Source organism: Oncorhynchus tshawytscha, linkage group LG30 (genome assembly GCF_018296145.1).
Source record: "Oncorhynchus tshawytscha isolate Ot180627B linkage group LG30, Otsh_v2.0, whole genome shotgun sequence".
Classification (NCBI taxonomy): domain Eukaryota; kingdom Metazoa; phylum Chordata; class Actinopteri; order Salmoniformes; family Salmonidae; genus Oncorhynchus; species Oncorhynchus tshawytscha.
Window position 1 is genome coordinate 30573278 of NC_056458.1, and position 25684 is coordinate 30598961.

The window sequence follows — 25684 nt, forward strand, 5'->3', positions numbered from 1 at the left end:
TGGCATCAGGTGGAGGTGTCCGTCAGCCGCCGTGGTATTTCCATTTTGCCATGTCCCCGCTAAGTAAAGTCTTTCTTTATGGCTGTGGCCATTCTGACAGGTGTCCTCGTACCCCTCTGTGGATGACATGGCTTCCCAAGGCCGCCAGAGAGACAGGTGAAAAGGGAACACGCTGAGTGGTTGTCATACTTTTGTAAAATGCCCAGGATACAGTCACTTAGGTGGGAGGCTGCAGTCTACCACGCTGGGGGAATTGCTGCCAGTCGAATGTTTAAATGTTTCATTCCGTCAAGGCTGCCACTAAATAGGGAAATTGTGATTCAAAGCAGCAAATCAGGACGTCGATAAATTTTGTCTGTCAGCTGGCTTCAGAAGTATCATATGTCTCTTTTTTTTATGCCTATTAGTTTTTTCAGGGATCCTCACTTCAATCATGTGTTTGAGTGTACCAGTGCATTTAAGCACCAGGCAAATCAAGTGCCCCAAATATGTCATTGAGATATTAGCTTTAAAAAGATTTAGTCATCTAGCATCCATTATAGATCCTGACATCAATGATCTGTTTGGCTTAATCTCTCACTTAGAGTAAACATCATACTGACATGTTTTGAGAACATCACTATTATGTCCGATTCACTCCTAAGGCCAAATCGAGCCAAGCCAAGCAGAGCTGTATTGGCTGCTGTAAAGAACAATGTGAAAAGAAAATATCTGTGCCATGCAGAACAGTTCAGGTCAGCCCTAGAGTGTGAATCAATTGTTGGGAGAGTAGGCCTAAATATTTGTGCGTGGGTTTTACACCTTTTGTAATGGAAGTCAGCTCTTGCTCACATTGCTCTGTGTTTTCACCATCAACCTGACTCCCCCACTGTAGGTTTTGTTCAATATTCAGGGCTCATCTATAAAAGAGACCTTGGTCTCAGTATGACTCCGCGATAAAATAAAGGTTAAACAAAAATACAATAAAAATAAGTGTCCTGCGTTACTTGGCTGTTGGCCACCAAAAAACACTAATGAACAGTTCAATACACTGTCTCTCTTTGGTCCCCTATGCCATGGCTAATGGCTTGTGTCTCTCTCCAGAGCACTATACCCACCAAACTTCTCCCACATTACCTATCTCTCCCATCTCACATCAGCCTCCCACATCATTAGCGAGCCATGCTACACTAGCCATGCTACACTGTGTTTCATGCACAATCACTCTATCCTCACGTTATTAAACCAGTCGCATACCTGATGAAGCCTGAACGAGACATGTATTCCCAGTTTGTATCACTTCCCTGTTCCCTCTCATCTTCTCATTTCCAAACTTAGATGTGTGATTTCTTATCTCAACATGGAGCATTGTCACACTCCACGACTGTTCCTGTCGAGAGGGAGCTCTGGAACGCCTTCCCGGTAGGATCATTATTAATTATCATCAGGTACAATTAGCGGGCTGATGCAACACCTCCCCAGGAATTTCACATCCTGCCGTGTAGCTCTCGTCTATGATGCCTGCGCCTCAACTCTATAGTTGATAAGGGTGGGCATGTTCTTGACAAGAATAACATACTATTGCCACAAGTGATGAAATCGAGTGTGCCTTATTACGTGATGGGTGCCAAAACTAGGTCAATTCAAAAAGGGTTTTCCAGCTTGATTTTAGGAAGGTAGACTGTAGTGAAATAATACATCTTGATATTCACAATGATATGCACAATAGTTGTCGGTTTTTATAGAGGTAGGTTTTTTCATGCATTTATTTTTCTATAGGCTAATGGCTTTATTATCAGATTATTCTAAATGTTTGGCAGTTGTGTGATTTGATAATGCACATGAAAAAACATTGCCTGGGGACCTATTGATTGTAATCAACAACTTTTAAATTGAACAAGCTGTTCAAGTAATATTACCTATTATATGTAGCTATTGCTTGTGCCAGGTATAGCAATATACCTCAGAGGCATTATTCCTCAGTGCTGACACTCCATGCTTAACTAACTGTCCACAATTCGCAAAGTCAAGCCAGCCACTCTCTGTGTAAATGTGTGTAAATCTTATCGACGTCTCTTAGTTCTGGTACAAAGGATGATTTCAAACGCTCTGATCAGATATGGAAGAGAACGAAAAGCCAGCCAGGGAATGGATCGGCTCTGCCAGTAGTCTTCAGCTCTGACAGGTATGTATCTTTGTCTCAAAACCCCCAGACAACAACTTCAGACAGACAGAAAGACCGATACCCAATGAAGCAGTAATCACTCCAGCCCATCTCAGGGGTGAGGAATTATATCAGAGTAATTGATTGGCAGTCAGTAATCAAAACCTCTCAGTAATTAGACCCTGTCTGGGCGATGACTGTCCTAATGAAGATATATTTGTACTGTAAAGAGCTGAGGCGATTCATCTCCCAGATCCTCGTTAAAGATCAGGATGCAGAAGGCGGTTCAGGGAGGCATGTGATGATAAGTCAGGCAGAACCGCGTAACCATGGTGACCCGTTACTTATCCGCAAGCTGATTGGGGTGGATTCCGCCCCATCCCAGTGCGAGATGACATTGAGCGAGCAAGACTAGAGCATAGCTGCTTTATATTGGCATTTTATAATGGTTGCTCGATACACAATCAAAATCATTCAGTTTTCTCTTTATGCGCAGTAATGTCCCTTAATATCCGGATGTCATTCCTTAAATTGGCTCTTGATAAGTAATTTCCTTCTTCTGAAAGGCAAAAACAATGTTCTGTGAATTTCCCTGTCATATCACTGTTCGAAGAAGTATCAGAATATGCTCTGATTCTGTAGTTAACACTGCTAGGAAAAAATATTTTGAAGAGTAATGGCCTACTTAATGCATTGCTAGTTCAAAAAATAGTATTAAGCTTTATTGCCTCATTCATAATTCAATATACTGTAATATTCAAGAGGGAAGCTCAATTAGTAAGTGATACCGGACCATATGACCCCTGAAATCATTGACCAATTACACTGTTTTTACTGCAGTCTTATTGTATGATGTGGTAAAGATTGGTTTCTGCTCCGAGATTGTTTTAATTGGTTCGGTTATCAACTGGCACAGCTTCACAGATACAGTGAAGTAGTAGGCTAACGTGTGTAGCGAAACCAATTCAGTAACCATCTGGTGTTCAGTAGGGCTCAGGCATTTATCCAATGCCTGTTTTCTTACTGGACACGTTCAGGTATTATATCCCTATTTCACTCCCCGTTTCAAAATGTTTTCTCCTGTCTAGTGCCTACTGAATACAACTCAGGTCTCCAATTATCCACTAGCTGTAACAATATCATTTCCCTCACAATATGTGCCTCTGACCTCTATGGAAAAGGTTTGTCCATTAGGATATAATAAAAGTCATTGAACTGGTGACCAGTTCTCATAATGTAGGCCTATTATTAATGAAATAAGGAGGATAATTGAGAGAGCAATTTCACTTTACAAGGCTTTTGAAAATATCCCACAAATTGGACAGGTGGGGAAATTACAAGTCAATCTAATGCATTAGGTTGAGTGTAGTCAAATTCATTAAACAAGAGCTGACAAATATATATCTTGTTTGTATTTTTCTGTCATTTGAAAAAGGTCTTATGATTTTTATTTATGACAACAGATCCCAGATTGGACTTGTTATGTCATGGCATGGTAATGGAGTGACAGAATAGTGCGTAGTGAGGTATAATAATTGGGAATGCTTCTACCAATGACAACAGAGATCCATACAATAGAATGACAACAGAGATCCATACAATAGAATGACAACAGAGATCCATACAATAGAATGACAACAGAGATCCATACAATATAATAACAACAGAGATCCATACAATAGAATAACAACAGAGATCCATACAATAGAATGACAACAGAGATCCATACAATAGAATGACAACAGAGATCCATACAATAGAATGACAACAGAGATCCATACAATATAATAACAACAGAGATCCATACAATATAATAACAACAGAGATCCATACAATAGAATGACAACATATATCCATACAATAGAATGACAACAGAGATCCATACAATAGAATGACAACAGATATCCATACAATATAATAACAACAGAGATCCATGCAATATAATAACAACAGAGATCCATACAATAGAATAACAACAGAGATCCATACAATAGAATGACAACAGAGATCCATACAATAGAATGACAACAGAGATCCATACAATATAATAACAACAGAGATCCATACAATATAATAACAACAGAGATCCATACAATAGAATGACAACAGAGATCCATACAATAGAATGACAGCATAGATCCATACAATATAATAACAACAGAGATCCATACAATATAATAACAACAGAGATCCATACAATATAATAACAACAGAGATCCATACAATAGAATGACAACAGAGATCCATACAATAGAATGACAACAGAGATCCATACAATAGAATGACAACAGAGATCCATACAATATAATAACAACAGAGATCCATACAATATAATAACAACAGAGATCCATACAATAGAATGACAACATATATCCATACAATAGAATGACAACAGAGATCCATACAATAGAATGACAACAGATATCCATACAATATAATAACAACAGAGATCCATGCAATATAATAACAACAGAGATCCATGCAATATAATAACAACAGAGATCCATACAATAGAATAACAACAGAGATCCATACAATAGAATGACAACAGAGATCCATACAATAGAATGACAACAGAGATCCATACAATATAATAACAACAGAGATCCATACAATATAATAACAACAGAGATCCATACAATAGAATGACAACAGAGATCCATACAATAGAATGACAGCATAGATCCATACAATATAATAACAACAGAGATCCATACAATAGAATGACAACAGAGATCCATACAATAGAATGACAGCATAGATCCATACAATAGAATGACAGCATAGATCCATACAATAGCTCTTGATGAAAAGCTGTGACAGACATAATTTATTCACAATTCATGATTATCTTAATCTATACTACACAGTACTTACATCATTAAGACTTATATTAGCCAATATTAAGCCAACAAATATTGATAACTGCGTTGACAGGCTTTGACAGCATACAGCTATACGTCTCTATGTTTCCAATTAACATGGTGAGATGTACAGTATGATTAACAAGGTTCCCTTACAGACAGTTGATTTCTTGTCTAGGAATCACATTTTCTGTACACTTGCATGTGCTATTGTTTTTGATGCCCAGAGCATTGAGTCGAGGCCAGACTTCTCAATGAGAGGAATCTTTTCAGAAAGGTTGGATTTTATTGTACGTATTGGTTATTAAATAAATAACTAATACATTTTTTTGACTTGGTTCATCAGAGGTTATGTGAAACAGCAACTTGTGATGTAATAGTGCTACAAAGTGGATTCGGAGTTACAGGCTGATGTTTATTGTCATGAGTCTTGCCCTGGAGGAAGAATTGAGCGGTTTGCGCTAGATGGGCTAGCTGCTAAAAGTACAAATAGGCTATTATCGTAAAAATTCATGAAAAGAAAATGTGCTTTTTGGTCTTTATTTAAGGTTAGGTGTAGGCATTAGGGTTAGCAGTGTGGTTAAGGTTAGGTTTAAAATCAGATTTTATGACCAGCTAGTGACCACTAGTGCAGAGCTACCTCCAGTATATGAGTCATATCAATAAATGCCAAACTGCTTCAGAGTTACTGGTTTCATTTCCAGGTAATGTTGTACCTAACTCTTAACTGCACAATTTTCCAGTGTCCTAGTCTGCCCTGCAAAAATATGACATCTAAATAGTGAGGTTATGAAAGAACCAGGGTATAAATCACTTGACGTGAGTTTACTGTGTGCCTGTGTGTGAATGTGCCTCTATCCTGCTAGGAGAATGTTTTGTCTTCTTCTCTCTGCTATACAGTAGTAGCTAAGTCCCCAGTGCACTCTCATTATTTTCAATATAACCACTCCTTATCAAGTGTGTCAGCAGGCTCCTAATTGGTTTATGCAGACAAAAGTCATAATCAACGCTTTGAAACCTATTAGGGGCCATTCCATCTGGCAATGATTGCATATCACAATTAGATGTGTTGACAAACATGAATAATGGTCAATGGTTTATTATGAAATCATTAGCACTCGGAAATCTCATTATAAGTGGAATGTCATCCCATAATGCGTTGATATTAATTTACTGCGAACCACAGGGCCAGAAATGAGCTAAAGCTACAGACAACCCTGTTCCCCTTAGCCAGCTCAAGCAGAATGGACTAGGGAAATACAGAGCATACAACAAGGCAAACCATGGCATTAATCATAGGACAGACTTCAGATCAGATTTGTGTTATAGTATCTGAAGGACCATTTCAACTGACTGAGTAAGATATTGTTGACGCAGTTTAGCAGGACCATGTTTGGTTTAGGAATATCATAAACATATTATGCTTTCACTTTATTGATCTATTATTTGTCATGTCTTATACATACAGCTAGCCATACTTTATTTCACCCCATAGCTAAGGGATGATGTCTTCTAAAGAAACCCTACTATTCCCTTTAAAGTTCACCGTTTTTCATCAGAGCCACATATATAACATATGTAGTGCACTATACAGGCAATAGTCATTTGAGACACATCCTTGGACAGCTTCCATGCCTGAACAAGCCTCCTCATCTCTGTTATTTTATACTATGTGTGCATTTCCATTTCTACACTCTATTTGCTCTGTTTATCTTCAGAGATTTCCATGGCAACCTTGTGGTCATTATTAAGGACAGAGTACAGTACAGTCTGTCTGATTTAAAATGACATACTGTATGTTGCTTTGGCAAGGACATAACAAAAGAAAACACTGAACTCGACATTGTCAGCACAAACAAAGCTATGATGCCCCTATACGGAGAGAAGGGTGGAATCTGCATTGTAGCTTTAGCTAGTGATCTATTGACATAAATTGTTGAGATATTTCTCATAATGTGTTTCTAGAGAAAAGGGCATGACTATAAGACATCAAAGACATCCTCTCTGTTTCCCAAAAACTGAAGTGAAAGTGTGTTCTGTCACTTTAATTCTGGGGACAGATGGTAATTGGGTGAAGCTATGGTTGTTAATATTTAGGGTGCGTAATAAACGGCCACTTGAGCTTTAAAGGGCATATGGCAGAACTCATATAGGAATTCAATGGCAGTTTGGAACAGAAGGGCAATGTCCACCTCAACTTTTAGCTTGATAAAACAGACACCCCTGCATAATAGATGGCTGTTCAAGACTGACTTGAGGATATTATGTAGTTTTTGGTGATTTATGGAAAGTTGGTCATCTGGGAACGGCTTTGACTGTTGATTCAAGATGGAGCAGAAGATGAAGTGATGCTTGCTGTTCTGAATTCACACCAACTCATTAAAACACACACAGTAGAATGGCAAGTACTCATTAAACAGTATAGCTTAAAAAGTGTAACAATAAAACATTGTTAAGTGTTGTGATGTACTGTATATAATATATGACAGGGAGGGCAACTTTGATTGGGGTGGTGGCCACAAACAATTCTACACATTTGCAATAGGGTGGAGAGAAATGTTTGGAGTTTTTAATATGAGTGAGACTGACTAAGTGAGAAAAGTGAGACTGACTAACAGAATCAATGGAGGCCTCCCAGCCGGTAAAAGTTTAGAGAGCTGACCGCAAAACTAACTTACCAATCAAAAACATTTTTTGCTGACATGGGCTAATTGACTGACTATCAGTGAGTGGCATAACAAGAGAAAAACTGCTGATGCAAAACCAAATTATGTCCATCCCTGATATATTGCATGATAAAGGATTAGCGTTCTTTGAGGCCTGTCTATTAAGTTCAAATCAACTGCAGTTATTCACATAGGTGGATCTGTTATCTTTGGAAATGAATACTGGCAGAAATTGGATGAATTGAGAGTAATTGACTTTAAATGCTTAAATAGTGTTGTTCCATTTCCACCGAGAATTCAAATAGCCAATGGAATTATATCAGTTAAAAATGCATTGTTCAAAATGATTGGATCCCGTTTATAATACACCAGCATCCTCCCCTCGCGAGAATAACTACACTGTACCTTTAAAAAGAAAAATAAGATTGGAGAACACATTGGGAGGGATCTTAGACCATTCCTCCATACAGAATCTTTCCAGATCCTTGATATCCTTCGTCAGCACTTGTGAACTGCCCTCTTCAATTCAAACCACAGGTTTTCAATAGAACCTCTTCAATTCAAACCACAGGTTTTCCATAGGGTTCAATACCGGAGACTGAGATGGCTATTGCAAAATGTTGTTTTTGTGGTCGGAGGTTATTGCTTGGCGTGCTTGAGATTATTGTCTTGCTGGAAGATTCACTTGCGTCTAAGTTTCAGCCTCCTACTAGAGGCAACCAGGTTTTAGGCTAAAAAGTGAATTATGCATATTTTGTATATGCATTGTTCTTTGAAAGGCCAAACCCACCATTGGCGTGTGTGGTCAAAAAGCTCTATTTTCATGTCATCTGACCATATCAAGGATCTGGAAAGATTCTGTATGGAGGAATGGTCTAAGATCCCTCCCAATGTGTTTTCTAATCTCATAAAACATTTTAGAAAAAGGCTCAGTGTTGGGAGGGTGCAGGAGTATTGAAAACAGGGGATTCAATCCATTTTTTTATCTTAAAAAATGGATATAATTACTTGTTAAACAAAAACTCTTTTGCTGAGCAATTTTTAAAAGGTCAGTATTTGTATTATTTATTTAATACAGTCTTTTTTGCTTCATCTTTATCAAGGGATCCAATAATTTCAGACCCCACTGTTGTCACGCCCTGACCTTAGAGAGCCTTTTTATTTCTCTATTTGGTTAGGTCAGGGTGTGATTTGGGTGGGCATTCTATGTTTTATGTTTCTTTGTTTTTGGCAGAGTGTGGTTCCCAATCAGAGGCAGCTGTCTATCGTTGTCTCTGATTGGGGATCATACATAGGCAGCCCTTTTTCCCACATTTAGGTTGTCGGATCTTGTCTTTGTTTGTTGCATGTGTTGCACTCTGAAGCTTTACTTTCGTTGTGTTGTTTATTTTTATTTTTTTGTGGAACATTTAATAAAGAAAATGTACGCCTACCACGCTGCACCTTGGTCCGGTCATTCTACCACTAACGACAGACGTAACAACTGTATATGGTTAAATTTAGGGCCGGGACAATACCAGTATCGCGATACTCATTAGCAGTGGTGGAAAAAGTATCCAATTTTCATACTTGAGTAAAAATAAAGATACCTTAAAAGAAAATGACTCAAGTAAAAGTGAAAGTCGCCCAGTAAAATACTACTTGAGTAAAAATCTAAAAATATTTGGTTTTAAATGTACTTAAGTATCAAAAGAAAAAGTATAAATCATTTCAAATGTATTTATTTTTAGCAAACCAGACGACACAATTTTCTTGTTTTTTAAATATACGGATAGTCAGGGGCACAGTTCAACACTCAGAAACAATTTAGAAATGAAGCATTTGTTTTTAGTGAGTCTGCCAGATCAGAGGTAGTAGGGATGACCAAGTATGTTCTCTTGATAAGTGCGTGAATTAGACAATTTTCCTGTCCTGCTAAGCATTCAAAATGTAATGAGTACTTTTGGGTGCCAGGTAAAATGTAAGGAGTAAAACGTACATTATTTTATTTAGGAATGTAGTGGAGTAAAAGTAAAAGTTGTAAAAATATCAATAGTAAAGTAAAGTACAGATACCCAAAAAAAACTACTTAAGTAAAAAATACTTATAAGTACTTTATGCCACTGCTCATTACTATCATGACAAGGAAACAAGACATTTCTTGACAACTTAACTTCTTTAGGAAAACAGTCCTAATGTTGGAAACAAACATTATGTTATTTTCCAAGCTATATCACACAATATTTTACATGCAGCTTGTTTTTAAATTACCAACGTGTTTGGTCTGCTTCATGTTTTCTTTTTTTGCCATGGAAAAATATTGCGATACTGGTATTGTCCCAGCCCCAGTGAAATTGCCACAGATCAGTTTCTGTCTCTGTTGATGCTATCTCTGGGTGGTTGGGTGGGTGTGTGTGTGTTGATGTTTTCCCCCAAGGTGTGCTTTGTTACAACAGCAAATGTGCACTCACTCTCCACTCTCATCAACCTATTCCATCCCCCTCTGAGAACTCATTGGTTGATGCAAAGAAGTCCATGTGAAGTGTAATGTGGAGAGCCTTTTGTTGTCGATGCTAATCTCAATAATGTTGCTAGGGCCTAGCTTATCTCTGGGGCTTTAAACCAGAGGGGGGAGGGATGAGATGGCTCTATTATTAATTTTTCCTCATGCTCTCCTAGTCGCTACCCCCCCTTTAACAATCTAATAAGCCTTCTCTCACTGTGGACAGACAGTTCCATAATGGCCTCAGGATTATAAGGGAGGCTGTTGGCTGTAATTGCAATGGGCCTCCGGCTTTGTTTGCACTTCCATCTCCCAAACTCAAATCAGCGATCGGTCACGCATCGGAGTCAATGAAAAGCTGCATTATCCTGTTAGGTGTTTATTTATACGTTTTTTGTTTACTTTTACAATGTACAGATGACCTATCTCCCTTGTTAATGCAATCACTTTGTTCTACATAGGACCATGCACATTAGAATAGGAAGGATTATTAATGTATGTTGAAGTGAAAATAGTAGATTTGATCTATACAGATTGAGGCTTTGTGGTTTTGTTTTGTTGTTGTGAATTTTTGCAGGAACTTTAAAGATATTCTGCAGCTGTTGACAATTTCCAGTCATTTACAGTTCTATTGTTGACGGAGTATTCAAGGAAAAACTGTTTTTCATTTAAGAAATGTTGTCATTGTTTGAGTCACAATGCTGTTTTAGTGCTGTCTTCTGAAGAAAATCAAGAATGTGTTACTGAAATTAAACTTGATTAAATATGTGTTTATCAATCCCAGTGGGATTATTTTATTTGTGTGATTAATTTAGCAATTTTACATTCTAGTTGAATATTGTATGTATGCTACACTACATGATCAAAAGTATGTGGACACCTTCTCATCGAACATCTCATTCATGGGCATAAATATAGATAGATGTTGCTGCGGGGACTTGATTCCATTCAGCCACAAGAGCATTAGTGAGGTTGGCCACTGATGTTGGGCGAATAGGCCTGGCCCGCAGTCTGTGTTCCAATTCATCCCAAAGGTGTTTGTGGGGTTAAGGTCAGGACTCTGTGTAGGCCAGTCAAGTTCTTCCACACCGATCTCGACAAGCCATTTCTGTATGGACCTCGCTTTGTGCACAGGGGCATTGTCATGCTGAAACAGGAAAGGGCCTTCCCAAAACTGTTGCCACAAAGTTGGAAGCACAGAGGAGTCTAGAATCTCATTGTATTCTGTAGATTTAAGATTTCCCTTCACTGGAACTAAGGGGCCTAGCCTGAACCATGAAAAACAGCCCCAGACCATTATTCCTCCTCTACCAAACTTTACAGCTGGCACTATGTATTCGGGCAGGTAGTGCTGCCTGGCATCCGCCAAACCCAGATTTTGTTCGTCGGACTGCCAGATGGTGAAGCCTGATTTGTCAGTCCAGAGAATGCGTTTCCACTGCTCCAGATTCCAATGGCGGCGAGTTTTATACCACTCCAGCGGACGCTTGGCATTGCGGTTCTTTATGGCTGAGGTATTGTTTCTTCTAGACATTTCTACTTCACAAATACATCAGTTACAGTTCACCCAGGCAGCTCTAGCAGGGCAGAAATTTGGTGAATTTTGGAAAGGTGGCATCCTATGACAGTGCCACGTTGAAAGACACTGAGCTCTTCAGTAAGGCCATTCTACTGCCATTGTTTGTCTATGTAGATTGCATGGCTGTGTGCTTGATTTTATACACTTGTCAGCAACAGGTGTGGCTGAAGTAGACGAGTCCACTAATTTGAAGGGGTGTCCACATACTTCTGTATATATAGTGTATGAATGTGTTGATATCAATCACTGATATATGATTCAGTGATACATTTTTGGTGAAATATGTTATTAGTGTTTAATATATTTTTGTAGTATTGGCTAGGATTTCTATTCCATCATACCATTCTAGGAGTAACGTGAAGGGCTGGATAACCTACATATCAGCCACTGGCTGACCTTGTGTGGTGTGATTCAATTGAAACTTCAAAACTATTCCTGGAATGGGTAGTGATGCAAAGTGCAACTCTGCCCTACAGTCTAGTAGTTATGTCTATGCATTTCATGTACTTGTGTTGGGCTTAAATAACCTTCTTCACATGTATAGTTAGCTATGGTACTATGTGTCAGCAAACAAGCACAAGTTGCCCTCTCAGTTATCCTTTGAGAAAGAAGCTGTGTATGTAATTTTGCCTGTGTCAGAGGTTTTTCTGATCCCTAGCAAATAGTTTTATCGCAGAGGATATCTGTTCAGCTGCACAGATGTGAACAAATTTGATTGCTCCAGTCTTACTTCAGGAATACTCGTTTGAACAGCGACAAGGAAAAACAAACTTCTTGGATAAATACAAGATAACAAATCATTCCCCCATTTCAAGATGTCAGGCAAATAAAACAAATAAGTGTTTTGAACCGCTACACAAACCCATGTGAATATTTCACATGAAGGTTTCTCCTGAAGGAGTTTCTGAATTTTCTAGGGATGATGGTGTTGATGTCAGCCAAAACCAGCCTTTCAAAACATTCATGGCTACAGACGGTAGTCATTTAGGCAGATTACCTTTTGCGTTTTTGAGCACAGGGACTATGATGGTCTGCTTGAAATTTGTAGGTATTACAGACTCAGTCAGGGAGAGGTTGAAAATGTCAGTGAAGACACTTGCCAGTTGGTCCACGCATGCTCTGAGTACACGTCATGGTAATCCGTCTGGCACCGTGGCCTTGTGAATGTTGACTTGTTTAAAGGTTTTACTCTTTGCCTGTTTGATGGTTTGTCAGAAGGCTTAGCAGGATTTATTTTAAGCGTCCGGGGTAGAGTCCCGCTCTAGCCTTTAGCTTCTGGTTGGGGTTTGTACTGTACAGTCGGTGACTGTGGGGACTACGTCATCGATTGATGAAGCCAGTGACTGGTGTGGTGTACTCCTCAATGTCATTGGAAGAATCCCAGAACATATTCCAGTCTGTTCTATCAAAACAGTCCTGTAGCTTAGCATCTGTATCATCTGACCACTTCTTTATCGAGTGAGTCACTGGTTCTTCCTGCTTCGTTTTTGCTTGTAAGGAGGATAGAGTTATGGTCAGATTTGCCAAATGGAGGGCGAGGGAGAACTTTGTACGCGTCTCTGTGTGTGGAGTAAAGATGGTCTAGAGTTTTTTTCCCCTCTGGTTTCACATTTAGCATGCTGGTAGAAATTAGGTTAAAGGTCCCGGCCACTAGGAGCGCTGCCTCTGGATGAGCATTTTCTTGTTTGCTTATGGCCTTATACAGCTCGTTGAGTGCCGTCTTAGTGACAGCATCAGTTTGTGGAGGTAAATAGAGAGCTACGAAAAATATAGATGAGAACTCTATTGGTAAATGGTGTGGTCTACAGATTATCATGAGATACTCAACCTCAGGTGAGCTAAACCTTGAGACTTCCTTAATATTAGATTTCGTGCACCACCTGTTATTTACAAATAGACACAGACCACCACCCCTTGTCTTACCAGAGGCAGCTGTTCTATCTTGCTGATGGACCGAAAACCCTGCCAGCTATATGTTATCCTTGTCGTCGTTCAACCACGACTCTGTGAAACATATCATATTACAATTTTTTATGTCTCCTTGGTAGGATAGTCTTGATTGGAGCTCATCCATTTTGTTATCCAATGATTGCACATTGGCTAATAGGACTGATGATAGAGGGGGATTACTCACTCGCCGTCGGATCCTTACAAGGCACCCCAACCTACATCCCCAATATCTCTGCCTCTTCTTCATACGAATCATGGGGATTTGGGCCTTGTCGGGTGTCTGAAGAAAATCCTTTGTGTCCGACTCCAGAAAGAAAAAATCTTCGTCTAGTACAAGGTGAGTAATCACTGTCCTGATATCCAGACGCTCTTTTCTGTCATAAGAGACGGTGGCAGAAACATTATATACAAAATAAGTTACAAATAACGCGAAAAAGCACACAATAGCACAATTGGTTAGGAGTCCGTAAAACGCCATCCATCTCCTCTGGCACCATCTTTGTCCTTCTTTGTGAGGCATTGTAAAGGTGTTCTTCTTTACGAGGTATTGGAAAACCACTCTGGTCTTCATGGTTGAATCTGTGTTAAGAAATTCACTACATGACTGAGGGACCTTACAGATGATTGTATGTGTGTGGTACAGAGATGGGATAATCATTCAAAAATCATATTAACCACTACTAACGCACACAGAGTGAGTCCGAGCTACTCATTATCATCCTTTTTTGTTGTTGCCCATTCTTGTCACCAAGATGGCATAGCAGTCAGATGTCTTTTATCCTCGTCTTGTCGTGTCCCCTGTGTATATATATATATATATATATATATATATATATATTTACAACTTTCTTTGCATACCTTTTTATATATATTTTTATATTATTTTTATATTATATATTATATTATATATTATATTATAATATTATTTATATTTTTATATTTTTATATTTTTTTTTTATTTTCCATAAACTCATCTTCAATACTAGCCCGTTCAAAAGAAAGTATTATTTACCTCAAATCTGTAATCCTCCATAGAAGCTAGCCAGAAGCTAACCAGAAGCTAGCCTGAAGCTAACCAGAAGCTAATCAGAAGCTAGCCAGAAGCTAGTTAGCTTCTTTACTGGCTAATCAGTTAGTATTCAGCTAACCACGGTTTGTGGTCATCAGCTATCCTTTAGCTCGAAAATCTATCGCCAGTTTTGTACGGCGCGGCTCGGACCGGAACATTCCGGACCTATTTTTCTCTCCATGTCCCCGGATTTCAACCGCAAGCTCTGGACATTTATACCTGGATCTCGCAGCTAGCTGCTATCCGTGTGACTATCGGCTTACGTCGATCCCGGAGCAAACATCAAATATTCCGGAGCTAACCAGCTGAAGAGTTCCATCAGTCACTCCTGGGCTACAATCACCTATCCGGACCCGTTTTACTGCCAACGCTGAGCCCCACCGAGCCTTCACAACTGGACTACCGACGTTATCTGCCCAAGGGAGTTATCCAGCTGGCTCCTCCGTCGCGACGTTACCTGAATGCCCATCTGCGGTCCGCGAATCGTTAGCTGTCTTATTGGCTGCTATATGAATAGACCTATCAGACTATTTTTTTCTTGGGCCTCTACAACTATACTATTATTTTTTTTTTGCAAATTGGATTGATCCCCTCTACCACACAGAACCCCACTAATCCTACCGACGGAAACGCACGAGGTGGATAAAAACAGACCTCCATCCTATGCTAGCTTGCTACCGATGGCCCGGCTAGCTGTCTGAATCGCAGAGACCCCAACCAACCTCTCTACTCACTGGACACTTTTGATCACTCGACTAAGCATGCCTCTTCTTAATGTCAATATGCCTTGTCCATTGCTGTTCTGGTTGGTGTTTATTGGCTTATTTCACTGTAGAGCCTCTAGTCCTGCTCACTTTACCTTATCCAACCTATTAGTTCCACCACCCACACATGCGATGACATCTCCTGGTTTCAATGATGTTTCTAGAGACAATATCTCTCTCATCATCACTCAATACCTAGGTTTACCTCCACTGTATTCATATCCTACCATATCTTTGTCTGTACATTATACCTTGAAGCTATTTTATCACACCCAGAAACCTCCTTTTACTCTCTGTTCTAGACGACCAATTCTCATTGCTTTTCGCTGTACCCTTATCCTACTCCTCCTCTTTTCCTCTGGTGATGTAGAGGTGAATCCAGGCCCTGCAGTGCCTAGCTCCACTCCTATTTCCCAGGTGCTCTCTTTTGATGACTTCTGTAACCGTAATAGCCTTGGTTTCATGCATGTTAACATTAGAAGCCTCCTCCCTAAGTTTGTTTTATTCACTGCTTTAGCACACTCTGCCAACCCGGATGTTCTAGCTGTGTCTGAATCCTGGCTTAGGAAGACCACCAAAAATTCTGACAAGATAGAACTGCGGTGTTGCAATCTACTGCAAAGATAGCCTGCAGAGTTTTGTCCTACTATCCAGGTCTGTACCCAAACAATTTGAACTTCTACTTTTAAAAATCCACCTCTCTAAAACAAGTCTCCCTCACCGTTGCCGCCTGCTATAGACCACCCTCTGCCCCCAGCTGTGCTCTGGACACCATATGTGAACTGATTGCCCCCCCATCTATCTTCAGAGCTCGTGCTGCTAGGCGACCTAAACTGGAACATGCTTAACATCCCAGCCATCCTACAATCTAAGCTTGATGCCCTCAATCTCACAGAAATCATCAATGAACCTACCAGGTACCTCCCCAAAGCCGTAAACACGGGCACCCTCATAGATATCATACTAACCAACTTGCCCTCTAAATACACCTCTGCTGTCTTCAACCAAGATCTCAGCGATCACTGCCTCATTGCCTGCAATGGGTCAGCGGTCAAACGACCTCCACTCATCACTGTCAAATGCTCCCTGAAACACTTCAGCGAGCAGGCCTTTCTAATCAACCTGGCCGGGGTATCCTGGAAGGATATTGATCTCATCCCGTCAGTAGAGGATGCCTGTTTTTTTTAAAAATGCCTTCCTAACCATCTTAAATAAGCATGCCCCATTCAAGAAATTTAGAACCAGGAACAGATATAGCCCTTGGTTCTCCCCAGAACTGACTGCCCTTAACCAACACAAAAACATCCTATGGTGTTCTGCATTAGCATCGAACAGCCCCCGCCCGTGATATGCAGCTTTTCAGGGAAGCTAGAAACCATTATACACAGGCAGTTAGAAAGGCCAAGGCTAGCTTTTTCAAGTAGAAATTTGCTTCCTGCAACACTAACTCAAAAAAGTTCTGGGACACTGTAAAGTCCATGGAGAATAAGAACACCTTGTCCCAGCTACCCACTGCACTGAAGATAGGAAACACTGTCACCACTGATAAATCCACTATAATTATGAATTTCAAACAGCATTTTTCTACGGCTGGCCATGCTTTCCACCTGACTACCCCTACCCCGGTCAACAGCACTGCACCCCCCACAGCAACTCGCCCAAGCCTTCCCCATTTCTCCTTCTCCCAAATCCAGTCAGCTGATGTTCTGAAAGAGCTGCAAAATCTGGGCCCCTACAAATCAGCCGGGCTAGACAATCTGGACTCTTTCTTTCTAAAATTATCTGCCGAAATTGTTGCCACCCCTATTACTAGCCTGTTCAACCTCTCTTTCGTGTCGTCTGAGATTCCCAAAGATTGGAAAGCAGCTGCGGTCATCCCCCTCTTCAAAGGGGGGGACACTCTTGACCCAAACTGCTACAGACCTAAATCTATCCTACCCTGCCTTTCTAAGGTCTTCGAAAGCCAAGTCAACAAACAGATTACCGACCATTTCGAATCTCACCATACCCTCTGCTATGCAATCTGGTTTCAGAGCTGGTCATGGGTGCACCTCAGCCACACTTAAGGTCCTAAACAATATCTTAACCGCCATCGATAAGAAACATTACTGTGCAGCCGTATTCATTGATATGGCCAAGGCTTTCGACTCTGTCAATCACCACATGCTCATCGGCAGACTCGACAGCCTAGGTTTCTCAAATGATTGCCTTGCCTAGTTCACCAACTACTTCTCTGATAGAGTTCAGTCTGTCAAATCGGAGGGTCTGCTGTCCGGACCTCTGGCAGTCTCTATGGGGGTGCAACAGGGTTCAATTATTGGACCGACTCTCTTCTCTGTATACATCAATGATGTTGCTCTTGCTGCTGGTGAGTCTCTGATCCACCTCTACGCAGACGACACCATTCTGTATACTTCTGGCCCTTCTTTGGACACGGTGTTAACAACCCTCCAGGCAAGCTTCAATGCCATGCAACTCTCCTTCCGTGGCCTCCAATTGCTCTTAAATACAAGTAAAACTAAATGCATGCTCTTCAACCGATCGCTGCCTACACCTGCCCGCCTGTCCAACATCACTACTCTGGACGGCTCTGACTTAGAATACGTGGACAACTACAAATACCTAGGTGTCTGGTTAGACTGTAAACTCTCCTTCCAGACCCACATCAAACATCTCCAATCCAAAGTTAAATCTAGAATTGTCTTCCTATTTCGCAACAAAGCATCCTTCACTCATGCTGCCAAACATACCCTTGTAAAACTGACCATCCTACCAAACCTCGACTTCGGCAATGTCATTTACAAAATATCCTCCAATACCCTACTCAACAAATTGGATGCAGTCTTATCACAGTGCCATCACCAAATCCCCATATACTACACACCATTGCGACCTGTAAACTCTCGTTGGCTGGCCCTCACTTCATACTCGTCGCCAAACCCACTGGCTCCATGTCATCTACAAGACCCTGCTAGGTAAAGTCCCCCCTTATCTCAGCTCGCTGGGCACCATAGCATCACCCACCTGTAGCACGTGCTCCAGCAGGTATATCTCTCTGGTCACCCCCAAAACCAATTCTTTATTTGGCCGCCTCTCCTTCCAGTTCTCTGCTGCCAATGACTGGAACGAACTACAAAAATCTCTGAAACTGGAAACACTTATCTCCCTCACTAGCTTTAAGCACCAGCTGTCATAGCAGCTCTCAGATTACTGCACCTGTACATAGCCCACCTATAATTTAGCCCAAACAACTACCTCTTTCCCAACTGTATTAATTGTATTTATTTATTTTGCTCTTTTGCACCCCATTATTTTTTTTCTATTGCACATTCTTCTACTGCAAATCTACCATTCCAGTGTTTTACTTGCTATATTGTATTTACTTTGCCACCATGGCCTTTTTTTGCCTTTACCTCCCTTATGTCACCTCATTTGCTCACATCGTATATAGACTTGTTTCTACTGTATTATTGACTGTATGTTTGTTTTACTCCATGTGTAACTCTGTGTCGTTGTATGTGTCGAACTGCTTTGCTTTATCTTGGCCAGGTCGCAATTGTAAATGAGAACTTGTTCTCAACTTGCCTACCTGGTTAAATAAAGGTGAAATAAAAAAATAAAAAATTATGTGACTTGTTAAGCACATTTTACCCCTGAACATACTTAGTCTTGCCGTAGCAAAGGGGTTGAATACTTATAGACTTAAGACATTTCAGCTTTAAATGTGTTATTAAGTTGTACAATTCAGGCTGTAACACAACACTATTTGTAAAAGTTATGGGGTGTGAATATTTTCTGGAGGCACTGCACCATGTAAATGGTGCCATGTTTCCTTGGGTTTGCAGACACAAAGGAGCGACTGAATCACGAATCTTAAGACATTACCCAAACTTTTTCCCTTTAGTTAAAAACCTAGCATAATTATTTTATTGACTTGACTGAAAATACAGGCATAACCGATTCTGCCATCTTTTGCACATGGAGTCGCTGATACGCTGAAGCCTGCATTATCATAGGTTAACCTTGCCATCACTCACCCGATCACCGCCTGCAACCATAAAATAACACAGTAATGGCCAATAACTCAATTTCCACTTCTTCGCCTCAATCTGCATAATGTAGATAGAAACACATTATAAAATGTTAAATTATCTGTACTTCCATTTCCCATGGCCCAGCACATTAAAGTTAAAAGAAACAACCCAGCCAGGACAACCTTTCCAGTCAGTCCCTTGTCAGCTGCAGCAGCAGTAGCTGTTGGTGGGACCAGGGCTTGGGGAAAGTAATGAGATCATGCTAATGTCGAGATATTGCTGTATGTGACATTTCAGCTGATTGGGAATGGGTTATCTCCAAGTAAAGGTGCCGCTCCATTTCAGTCTCAGCCCCATTGCCTCCTGCTCTCTCTCTCTCTCTCTCTCTCTCTCTCTCTCTCTCTCTCTCTCTCTCTCTCTCTCTCTCTCTCTCTCTCTCTCTCTCACTCACACACACTCACACACACACACACACACACACACACACACACACTCACACACTCACACACTCACACACACACACACACACACACACACACACAGAGAGAGGAGAAATAACTGATACCGGCACGTTTCTTTGAATAGCAAGACCTTAGAGACTTTATGATGTCCCTCGCGGGAGCAGTGGGTAGAGATTAAACCACAGTACTGCTGATGTCTGGGGAAATTTTATTTTATGTGATGTGTGTTGACATTTGATAACATATTGAGGGCCAGTGTTTCTGTAATGTGGTACCTGCTGCTGTTGTGTACAAGACACAGCTACTGTAACTCTTGAGAATTTCCACCTTGAGTGGCTCCTGCTTTCAAATGTTCAACCAACAGGTGTAGAAATGTCACGTTGTAGTGTCTGATGTATAGCCTACCTTGGCCAATGCTGCAGACCATTTGAAAGGGTGATTTCTATGCATCTTGGATCTCACACCTGTTTAACCTGGTTGCAAGTAATGTTTCATGCTCGCTAGACTGTTAGAAAACAGAAGTATGTTTGCATATGTGTGTGTCGAATTCAAGAGCTGCTGCTGCTATGAATTTATTATGGTTCTTTGTTATATAAAAAATATAAAAAGCACAATATAACAGCACCATTACAAATTCTTTGTTTTATTTAGGGAAGGTTAAAAGATGAACATTTCGGCCTTCATTGGCCTTCATGAGAAGGCGAAACATTAAATAAAACAAATCATGTTTGATGGTGAGCGAGTGTTGCGCCTTTTCCTTTTCAATTATGATTATATTTTTGAATTGCACCTCGACTCACCTTAGTTGAGCGCACTCCACTTCTTTCCAACTGTGTATTTTTATGAAGTCAACGTTTGAGTTGTCATGTGGCTTTTTGGGATATATTTTATCCGAAAAAATATAGAAACTTCAATCGTGGGGGGTTTGGTAATACTGATGAAAAATAAATGTGAAAAAATATAGAAACTTCAATCATGGGGGGTTTGGTAATACTTTATGCACCTCTGTATGCTTTCTATTTTTAAAAACAGATGTTATTGTGTTATTTTTCAGGACACAAATTTGTCACTGAAGGGGAATATGTTGATATGACAGCGATCACTAAAGAACAGTCGGGATCGTATGAATGCATCTCTTCCAATGACATCTCAGCCCCAGATGTGAAGACAGTGAAAGTCACAGTCAATTGTAAGCATGAAAACAAACAATGATGCCAAGCACCACAACACTTAAACAAAGCTAAATGGTCATCTTATTTGTTGCTATTTTATCAGCCACATGGTTTTCCCAGGCAGTTGTTGATCCAAGCTTGTTTTAAGAGCTTATAATAAAAAAATATTTAACTAGGCAAATCAGTTAAAAACAAATTCTTATTTACAATGACTGCCTACCCCAGCGAAACCCAGATGACACCGGGCCAAATGTGCGCCGTCCTATGGGACTTCCAATCACGGCCGGATGTGATACAGCCTGGATTCAAACCAGGGACTGTAGTGACACCTCTTGCACTGAGATGCAGTTCCTTAGACTGCTGCACCACTCAGGAGCCCATTTTTTTAAAATTAGGGTTATTAAGATAATTTTAGAAGCCTCTTGAAGTTTAGCATGCTAGCTCGAGTGTACATTGTTATCAACAGAAAATATACTGACGCACCTTACAGATTATTCAGGATAGTAGATACTTCACCTGTTTGAAACAGTTCACTTTAAAGGACATCAAAGTAATGGTTATCAGGTAGTTAGACACAGCAATATGACATCATACACAGCGGAAAGAATTCTTGCCTGCAGAAATCAAAAGCATAATTTCAATCTGTCAAGACTGCCAAAACAGCCTATTTCCAATGTGCTCCCTCCTGTGAGGAATACCCACATTAGGAAGACCCAATAGTGGCAGATTTTTGTTGTTGTTGATTTCTGTAAGCAGGATGTTGCCCCGCTGTATGTGATGAGTCTATTTTTAATAAATGTATATGCACTGCTATAAAACTCATTAAATAACCTCAATTTCATACATCTTACAGATGCTCCCTTCATTTTGAAGGCTGGGAGTACAGGTACCCCAGTGGGCCAAAAAGGGGTGCTCCAATGTGAGGCCTCTGCTGTTCCTGGTGCAGATTTTGAGTGGTACAAAGAGGACCGCAGGTAAGTCCTAATAGATCTTTTAGAAAAGAGTCAGTTTTGGCCTTTGTTGGTTGTAAGGAGATGTAAATCCCCCAGTTGTTTTATTCTCCACTGGCAAAATGTAATTTTGTCTCATTAAGAACCTACTATTAAAAGTACTTTCTTTGGAGAACAATTTCTAATCTAAACCATCATGGCCACCAAAGGCGAGTTGTATTTCTTTGCATAATTCGTTTCTGTCAATGGGCTTCGTTGCTTGGACAACCTCTGAGAAAGTACAGGGGGTTTTATAATGAATGACTACGCTTCAAAAAATGATTGTTTCCCAAAGAACTGGCACAAGCCAGTGAAGCGTGGGGAATATTAGCAGCCAAAGAGAAAATGTTACACAACGCAGGTTGTTGTACAGCGATGCAGAGCAGTCGTCTCAGCACGACCTAATGAGCTGTGTTTGGTTTTAGGGCTTTAGAGACTTATTTCAAAAGTATTTTTGTCCATAAGTTCCCGAGACTAATAGTCTTTACCAACTGTAGCATTCGTACTTGTGCTGAACCCTTCCAAGGACATACACAAATGCCAACACAGCAACGACCTCAATGGCACTTCTTCAGAAAAACCTGACTGGATTATACTGACATTGTTTACAGATTACACCTTCAAATCGTATCCCCTAATGCAGTGGTTCTCAACTGGTTTGGCCTCATGACCAAAATTTAACCAGTTTGTCTCAGTCGCGATCCAATATTCGCATCCCATTTTTCTGCGGCCAAAATGCAATCTGGAAAACTATTTTTTTATGGTATTAGGATAGAAAATGTCAGAATTATATGACAAGGGAACAACAGTCCCGCCGTTTTCATTTTCAAAAATTCAATTTTGCCCATATGAATGTCAAGATCACTGGCTTGAGACCAGCTGCTAACAACTGTACAGTAAATTGAAAATATTGTGATTGAAGAAAAATAGTTCCGAGGTCAAATTATTTAAAAAAATATATAGGTTCATATATATATATACATATACACATATATATATATATATATATGTAACTTTTTAAAATGATTATTTCTCTCTGTTTTTTTACTCAAGACACTCACAACCCATTCAAAACCTCCCCCATCAGTTGAGATTCGCTGGCCTAACTGGCCAAATTAGATTGTTATAAGATATACCCTTCAATTTTATGGGTATGGGGATTTATTATTGATAAACATATAGATATGGGATTACAGAATTCATATTTTAAGAATGTATTTTCTTCTTTACAGACTCCTAAATGGACTGAATGGGATTAAGATAGAGAACCAAGGTAAACAATCCATGCTTATGTTTTTGAATGTTTCTGAAGAGGACTATGGAAACTACACGTGTGTGGCCATGAACACCATGGGGATCACCAATGCAAGCATAATCCTCTACGGTAAGACTGCCTACTGTTACTGTTGTAGAACAATATCGTTGTAATATATGTTATTGTGTGCACTGGGATGCAATTATAGATGCAATAATATAAATATATTATTGGGGCGGCATGTAGCCTAGTGGTTAGAGTGTTGGGCCAGTAACCAAAAGGTTAAGAATTTGTTCTTAACTGACTTGCCTAGTTAAAAATATCTATATATACAGTTGAAGTCGAAAGTTTACATACACCTTAGCCAAATACATTTGAACTCAGTTTTTCACAATTCCTGACATTAATCCAAGTAAAAATTCCCTGTCTTAGGTCAGTTAGGATCACCACTTTAATGTAAGAATGTGAAATATCAGAATAATAGTAGAGAGAAAGATTTATTTCCACTTTTATTGCTTTCCTCACATTCCCAGTGGGTCAGAAGTTTACATATACTCAATTAGTATTTGATAGCATTACCTTTAAATTGTTTCACTTGGGTCAAACGTTTTGGGTAGCCTTCCACAAGCTTCCCACAATAAGTTGGGTGAATTTTGGCCCATTCCTCCTGACAGAGCTGGTGTAACTGAGTCAGGTTTGTAGGCCTCCTTGCTCGCACACGCTTTTTCTGTTCTGCTCACCAATGTTCTATATGTTTGAGTCAGGACTTTGTGATGGCCACTCCAATACCGTGACTTTGTTGTCCTTAAGCCATTTTGCCACAACTTTGGAAGTATGTTTGGGGTCACTTTCCATTTGGAAGACCCACTTGCGACCAAGCTTTAACTTCCTGACTGATGTCTTGAGATGTTGCTTCAATATATCCACATCATTTTCCTACCTCATGATGCCATCTATTTTGTGAAGTGCACCAGTCCCTCCTGCCACAAAGCACCCCCACAACATGATGCTGCCACCCCCATGCTTCACGGTTGGGATGGTGTTCTTTGGCTTGCAAGCCTCCCCCTTTTTCCTCCAAACATAACGATGGTCATTAAGGCCAAAAAGTGCTATTTTTGTTTCATCAGACCAGAGGACATTTCTCCAAAAAGTACGATCTTTGTTCCCATGTGCAGTTGCAAACCATAGTCTGGCTTTTTTATTGCGGTTTTGGAGCAGTGGCTTCTTCCTTGCTGAGCGGCCTTTCAGGTTATGTCGATATAGGACTCGTTTTACTGTGGATAGAGTTACTCTTGAACCTGTTTCCTCCAGCATCTTCACAAGGTCCTTTGCTGTTGTTCTGGGATTGATGCACTTTTCTCTAGGAGACAACATGTCTCCTTCCTGAGCGGTATGACGGATGTGTGGTCCCATGGTGTTTATACTTGCGTACTATTTTTTGTACAGATGAATGTGGTACCTTCAGACATTTGAAAATTGCTCCCAAGGATGAACCAGACATGTGGAGGTCTACAATTTTTTTTCTGAGGTCTTGGCTGATTTCTTTTGATTTTCCCATGATGACAAGCAAAGAGGCACTAAGTTTGAAGGTAGGCCTTGAAATACATCCACAGGTACACCTCCAATTGACTCAAATTATTTCAATTAGCCTATCAAGAAGCCTCTAAAGCCATGACATAATTTTCTGGAATTTTCCAAAATGTTTAAAGGCACAGTCAACTTAGTGTATGTTAACTTCTGACCCACTGGAATTGTGATACAGAGAAATAAGTGAAATAATCTGTCTGTAAACAATTGTTGGAAAAATTACTTGTGTCATGCACAAAGTAGATGTCCTAACCGACTTGCCAAAATTATAGGTTGTTAATAAGACATTTGTGGAGTGGTTGAAGAACGAGTTATAATGACTACAACCTAAGTGTATGTAAAGTTCCGACTTCAACTGTATATTGTGTGGTTTTGTGACAATGACCACAAGAGCAGCTGCGGCTGCAGTTAAACCTCCAACATCGCCTAAACAAAAGCAATGATATGCTGTGCAGTTGTCGGTAACTGCGGGTTAACGCTGATCTGATTCAATCCTGGCCTAAATGTAGATGTGTCTGTCTGTGGGGTGGGGTGTAATGCAAATAGATACATTTTGTTTGTCAGTGGTCTTATTAATCTGTGGGAGAATACTCCACAGTGAACCAAATTTACAGTTATGTAATGTAGAATAAAGCCATAAATTAACATTGTTACTATAATTAGGACAAA

At 40.1% G+C, this 25684-nt stretch overlaps 1 protein-coding gene across 2 annotated transcripts in view; it reads left to right on the forward strand.

Annotated features, from left to right (window-relative positions):
- LOC112228439 (opioid-binding protein/cell adhesion molecule) overlaps positions 1-25684 on the forward strand; it is a 330385-nt gene that overhangs the window by 302765 nt on the left and 1936 nt on the right. For both annotated transcript variants that reach the window (XM_024393765.2, XM_024393764.2), the window contains 3 exons: positions 21067-21201; positions 22038-22158; positions 23406-23557. In XM_024393765.2, the coding sequence (XP_024249533.1) occupies positions 21067-21201; positions 22038-22158; positions 23406-23557 (408 nt within the window). The remainder of the gene's footprint in view (positions 1-21066; positions 21202-22037; positions 22159-23405; positions 23558-25684) is intronic.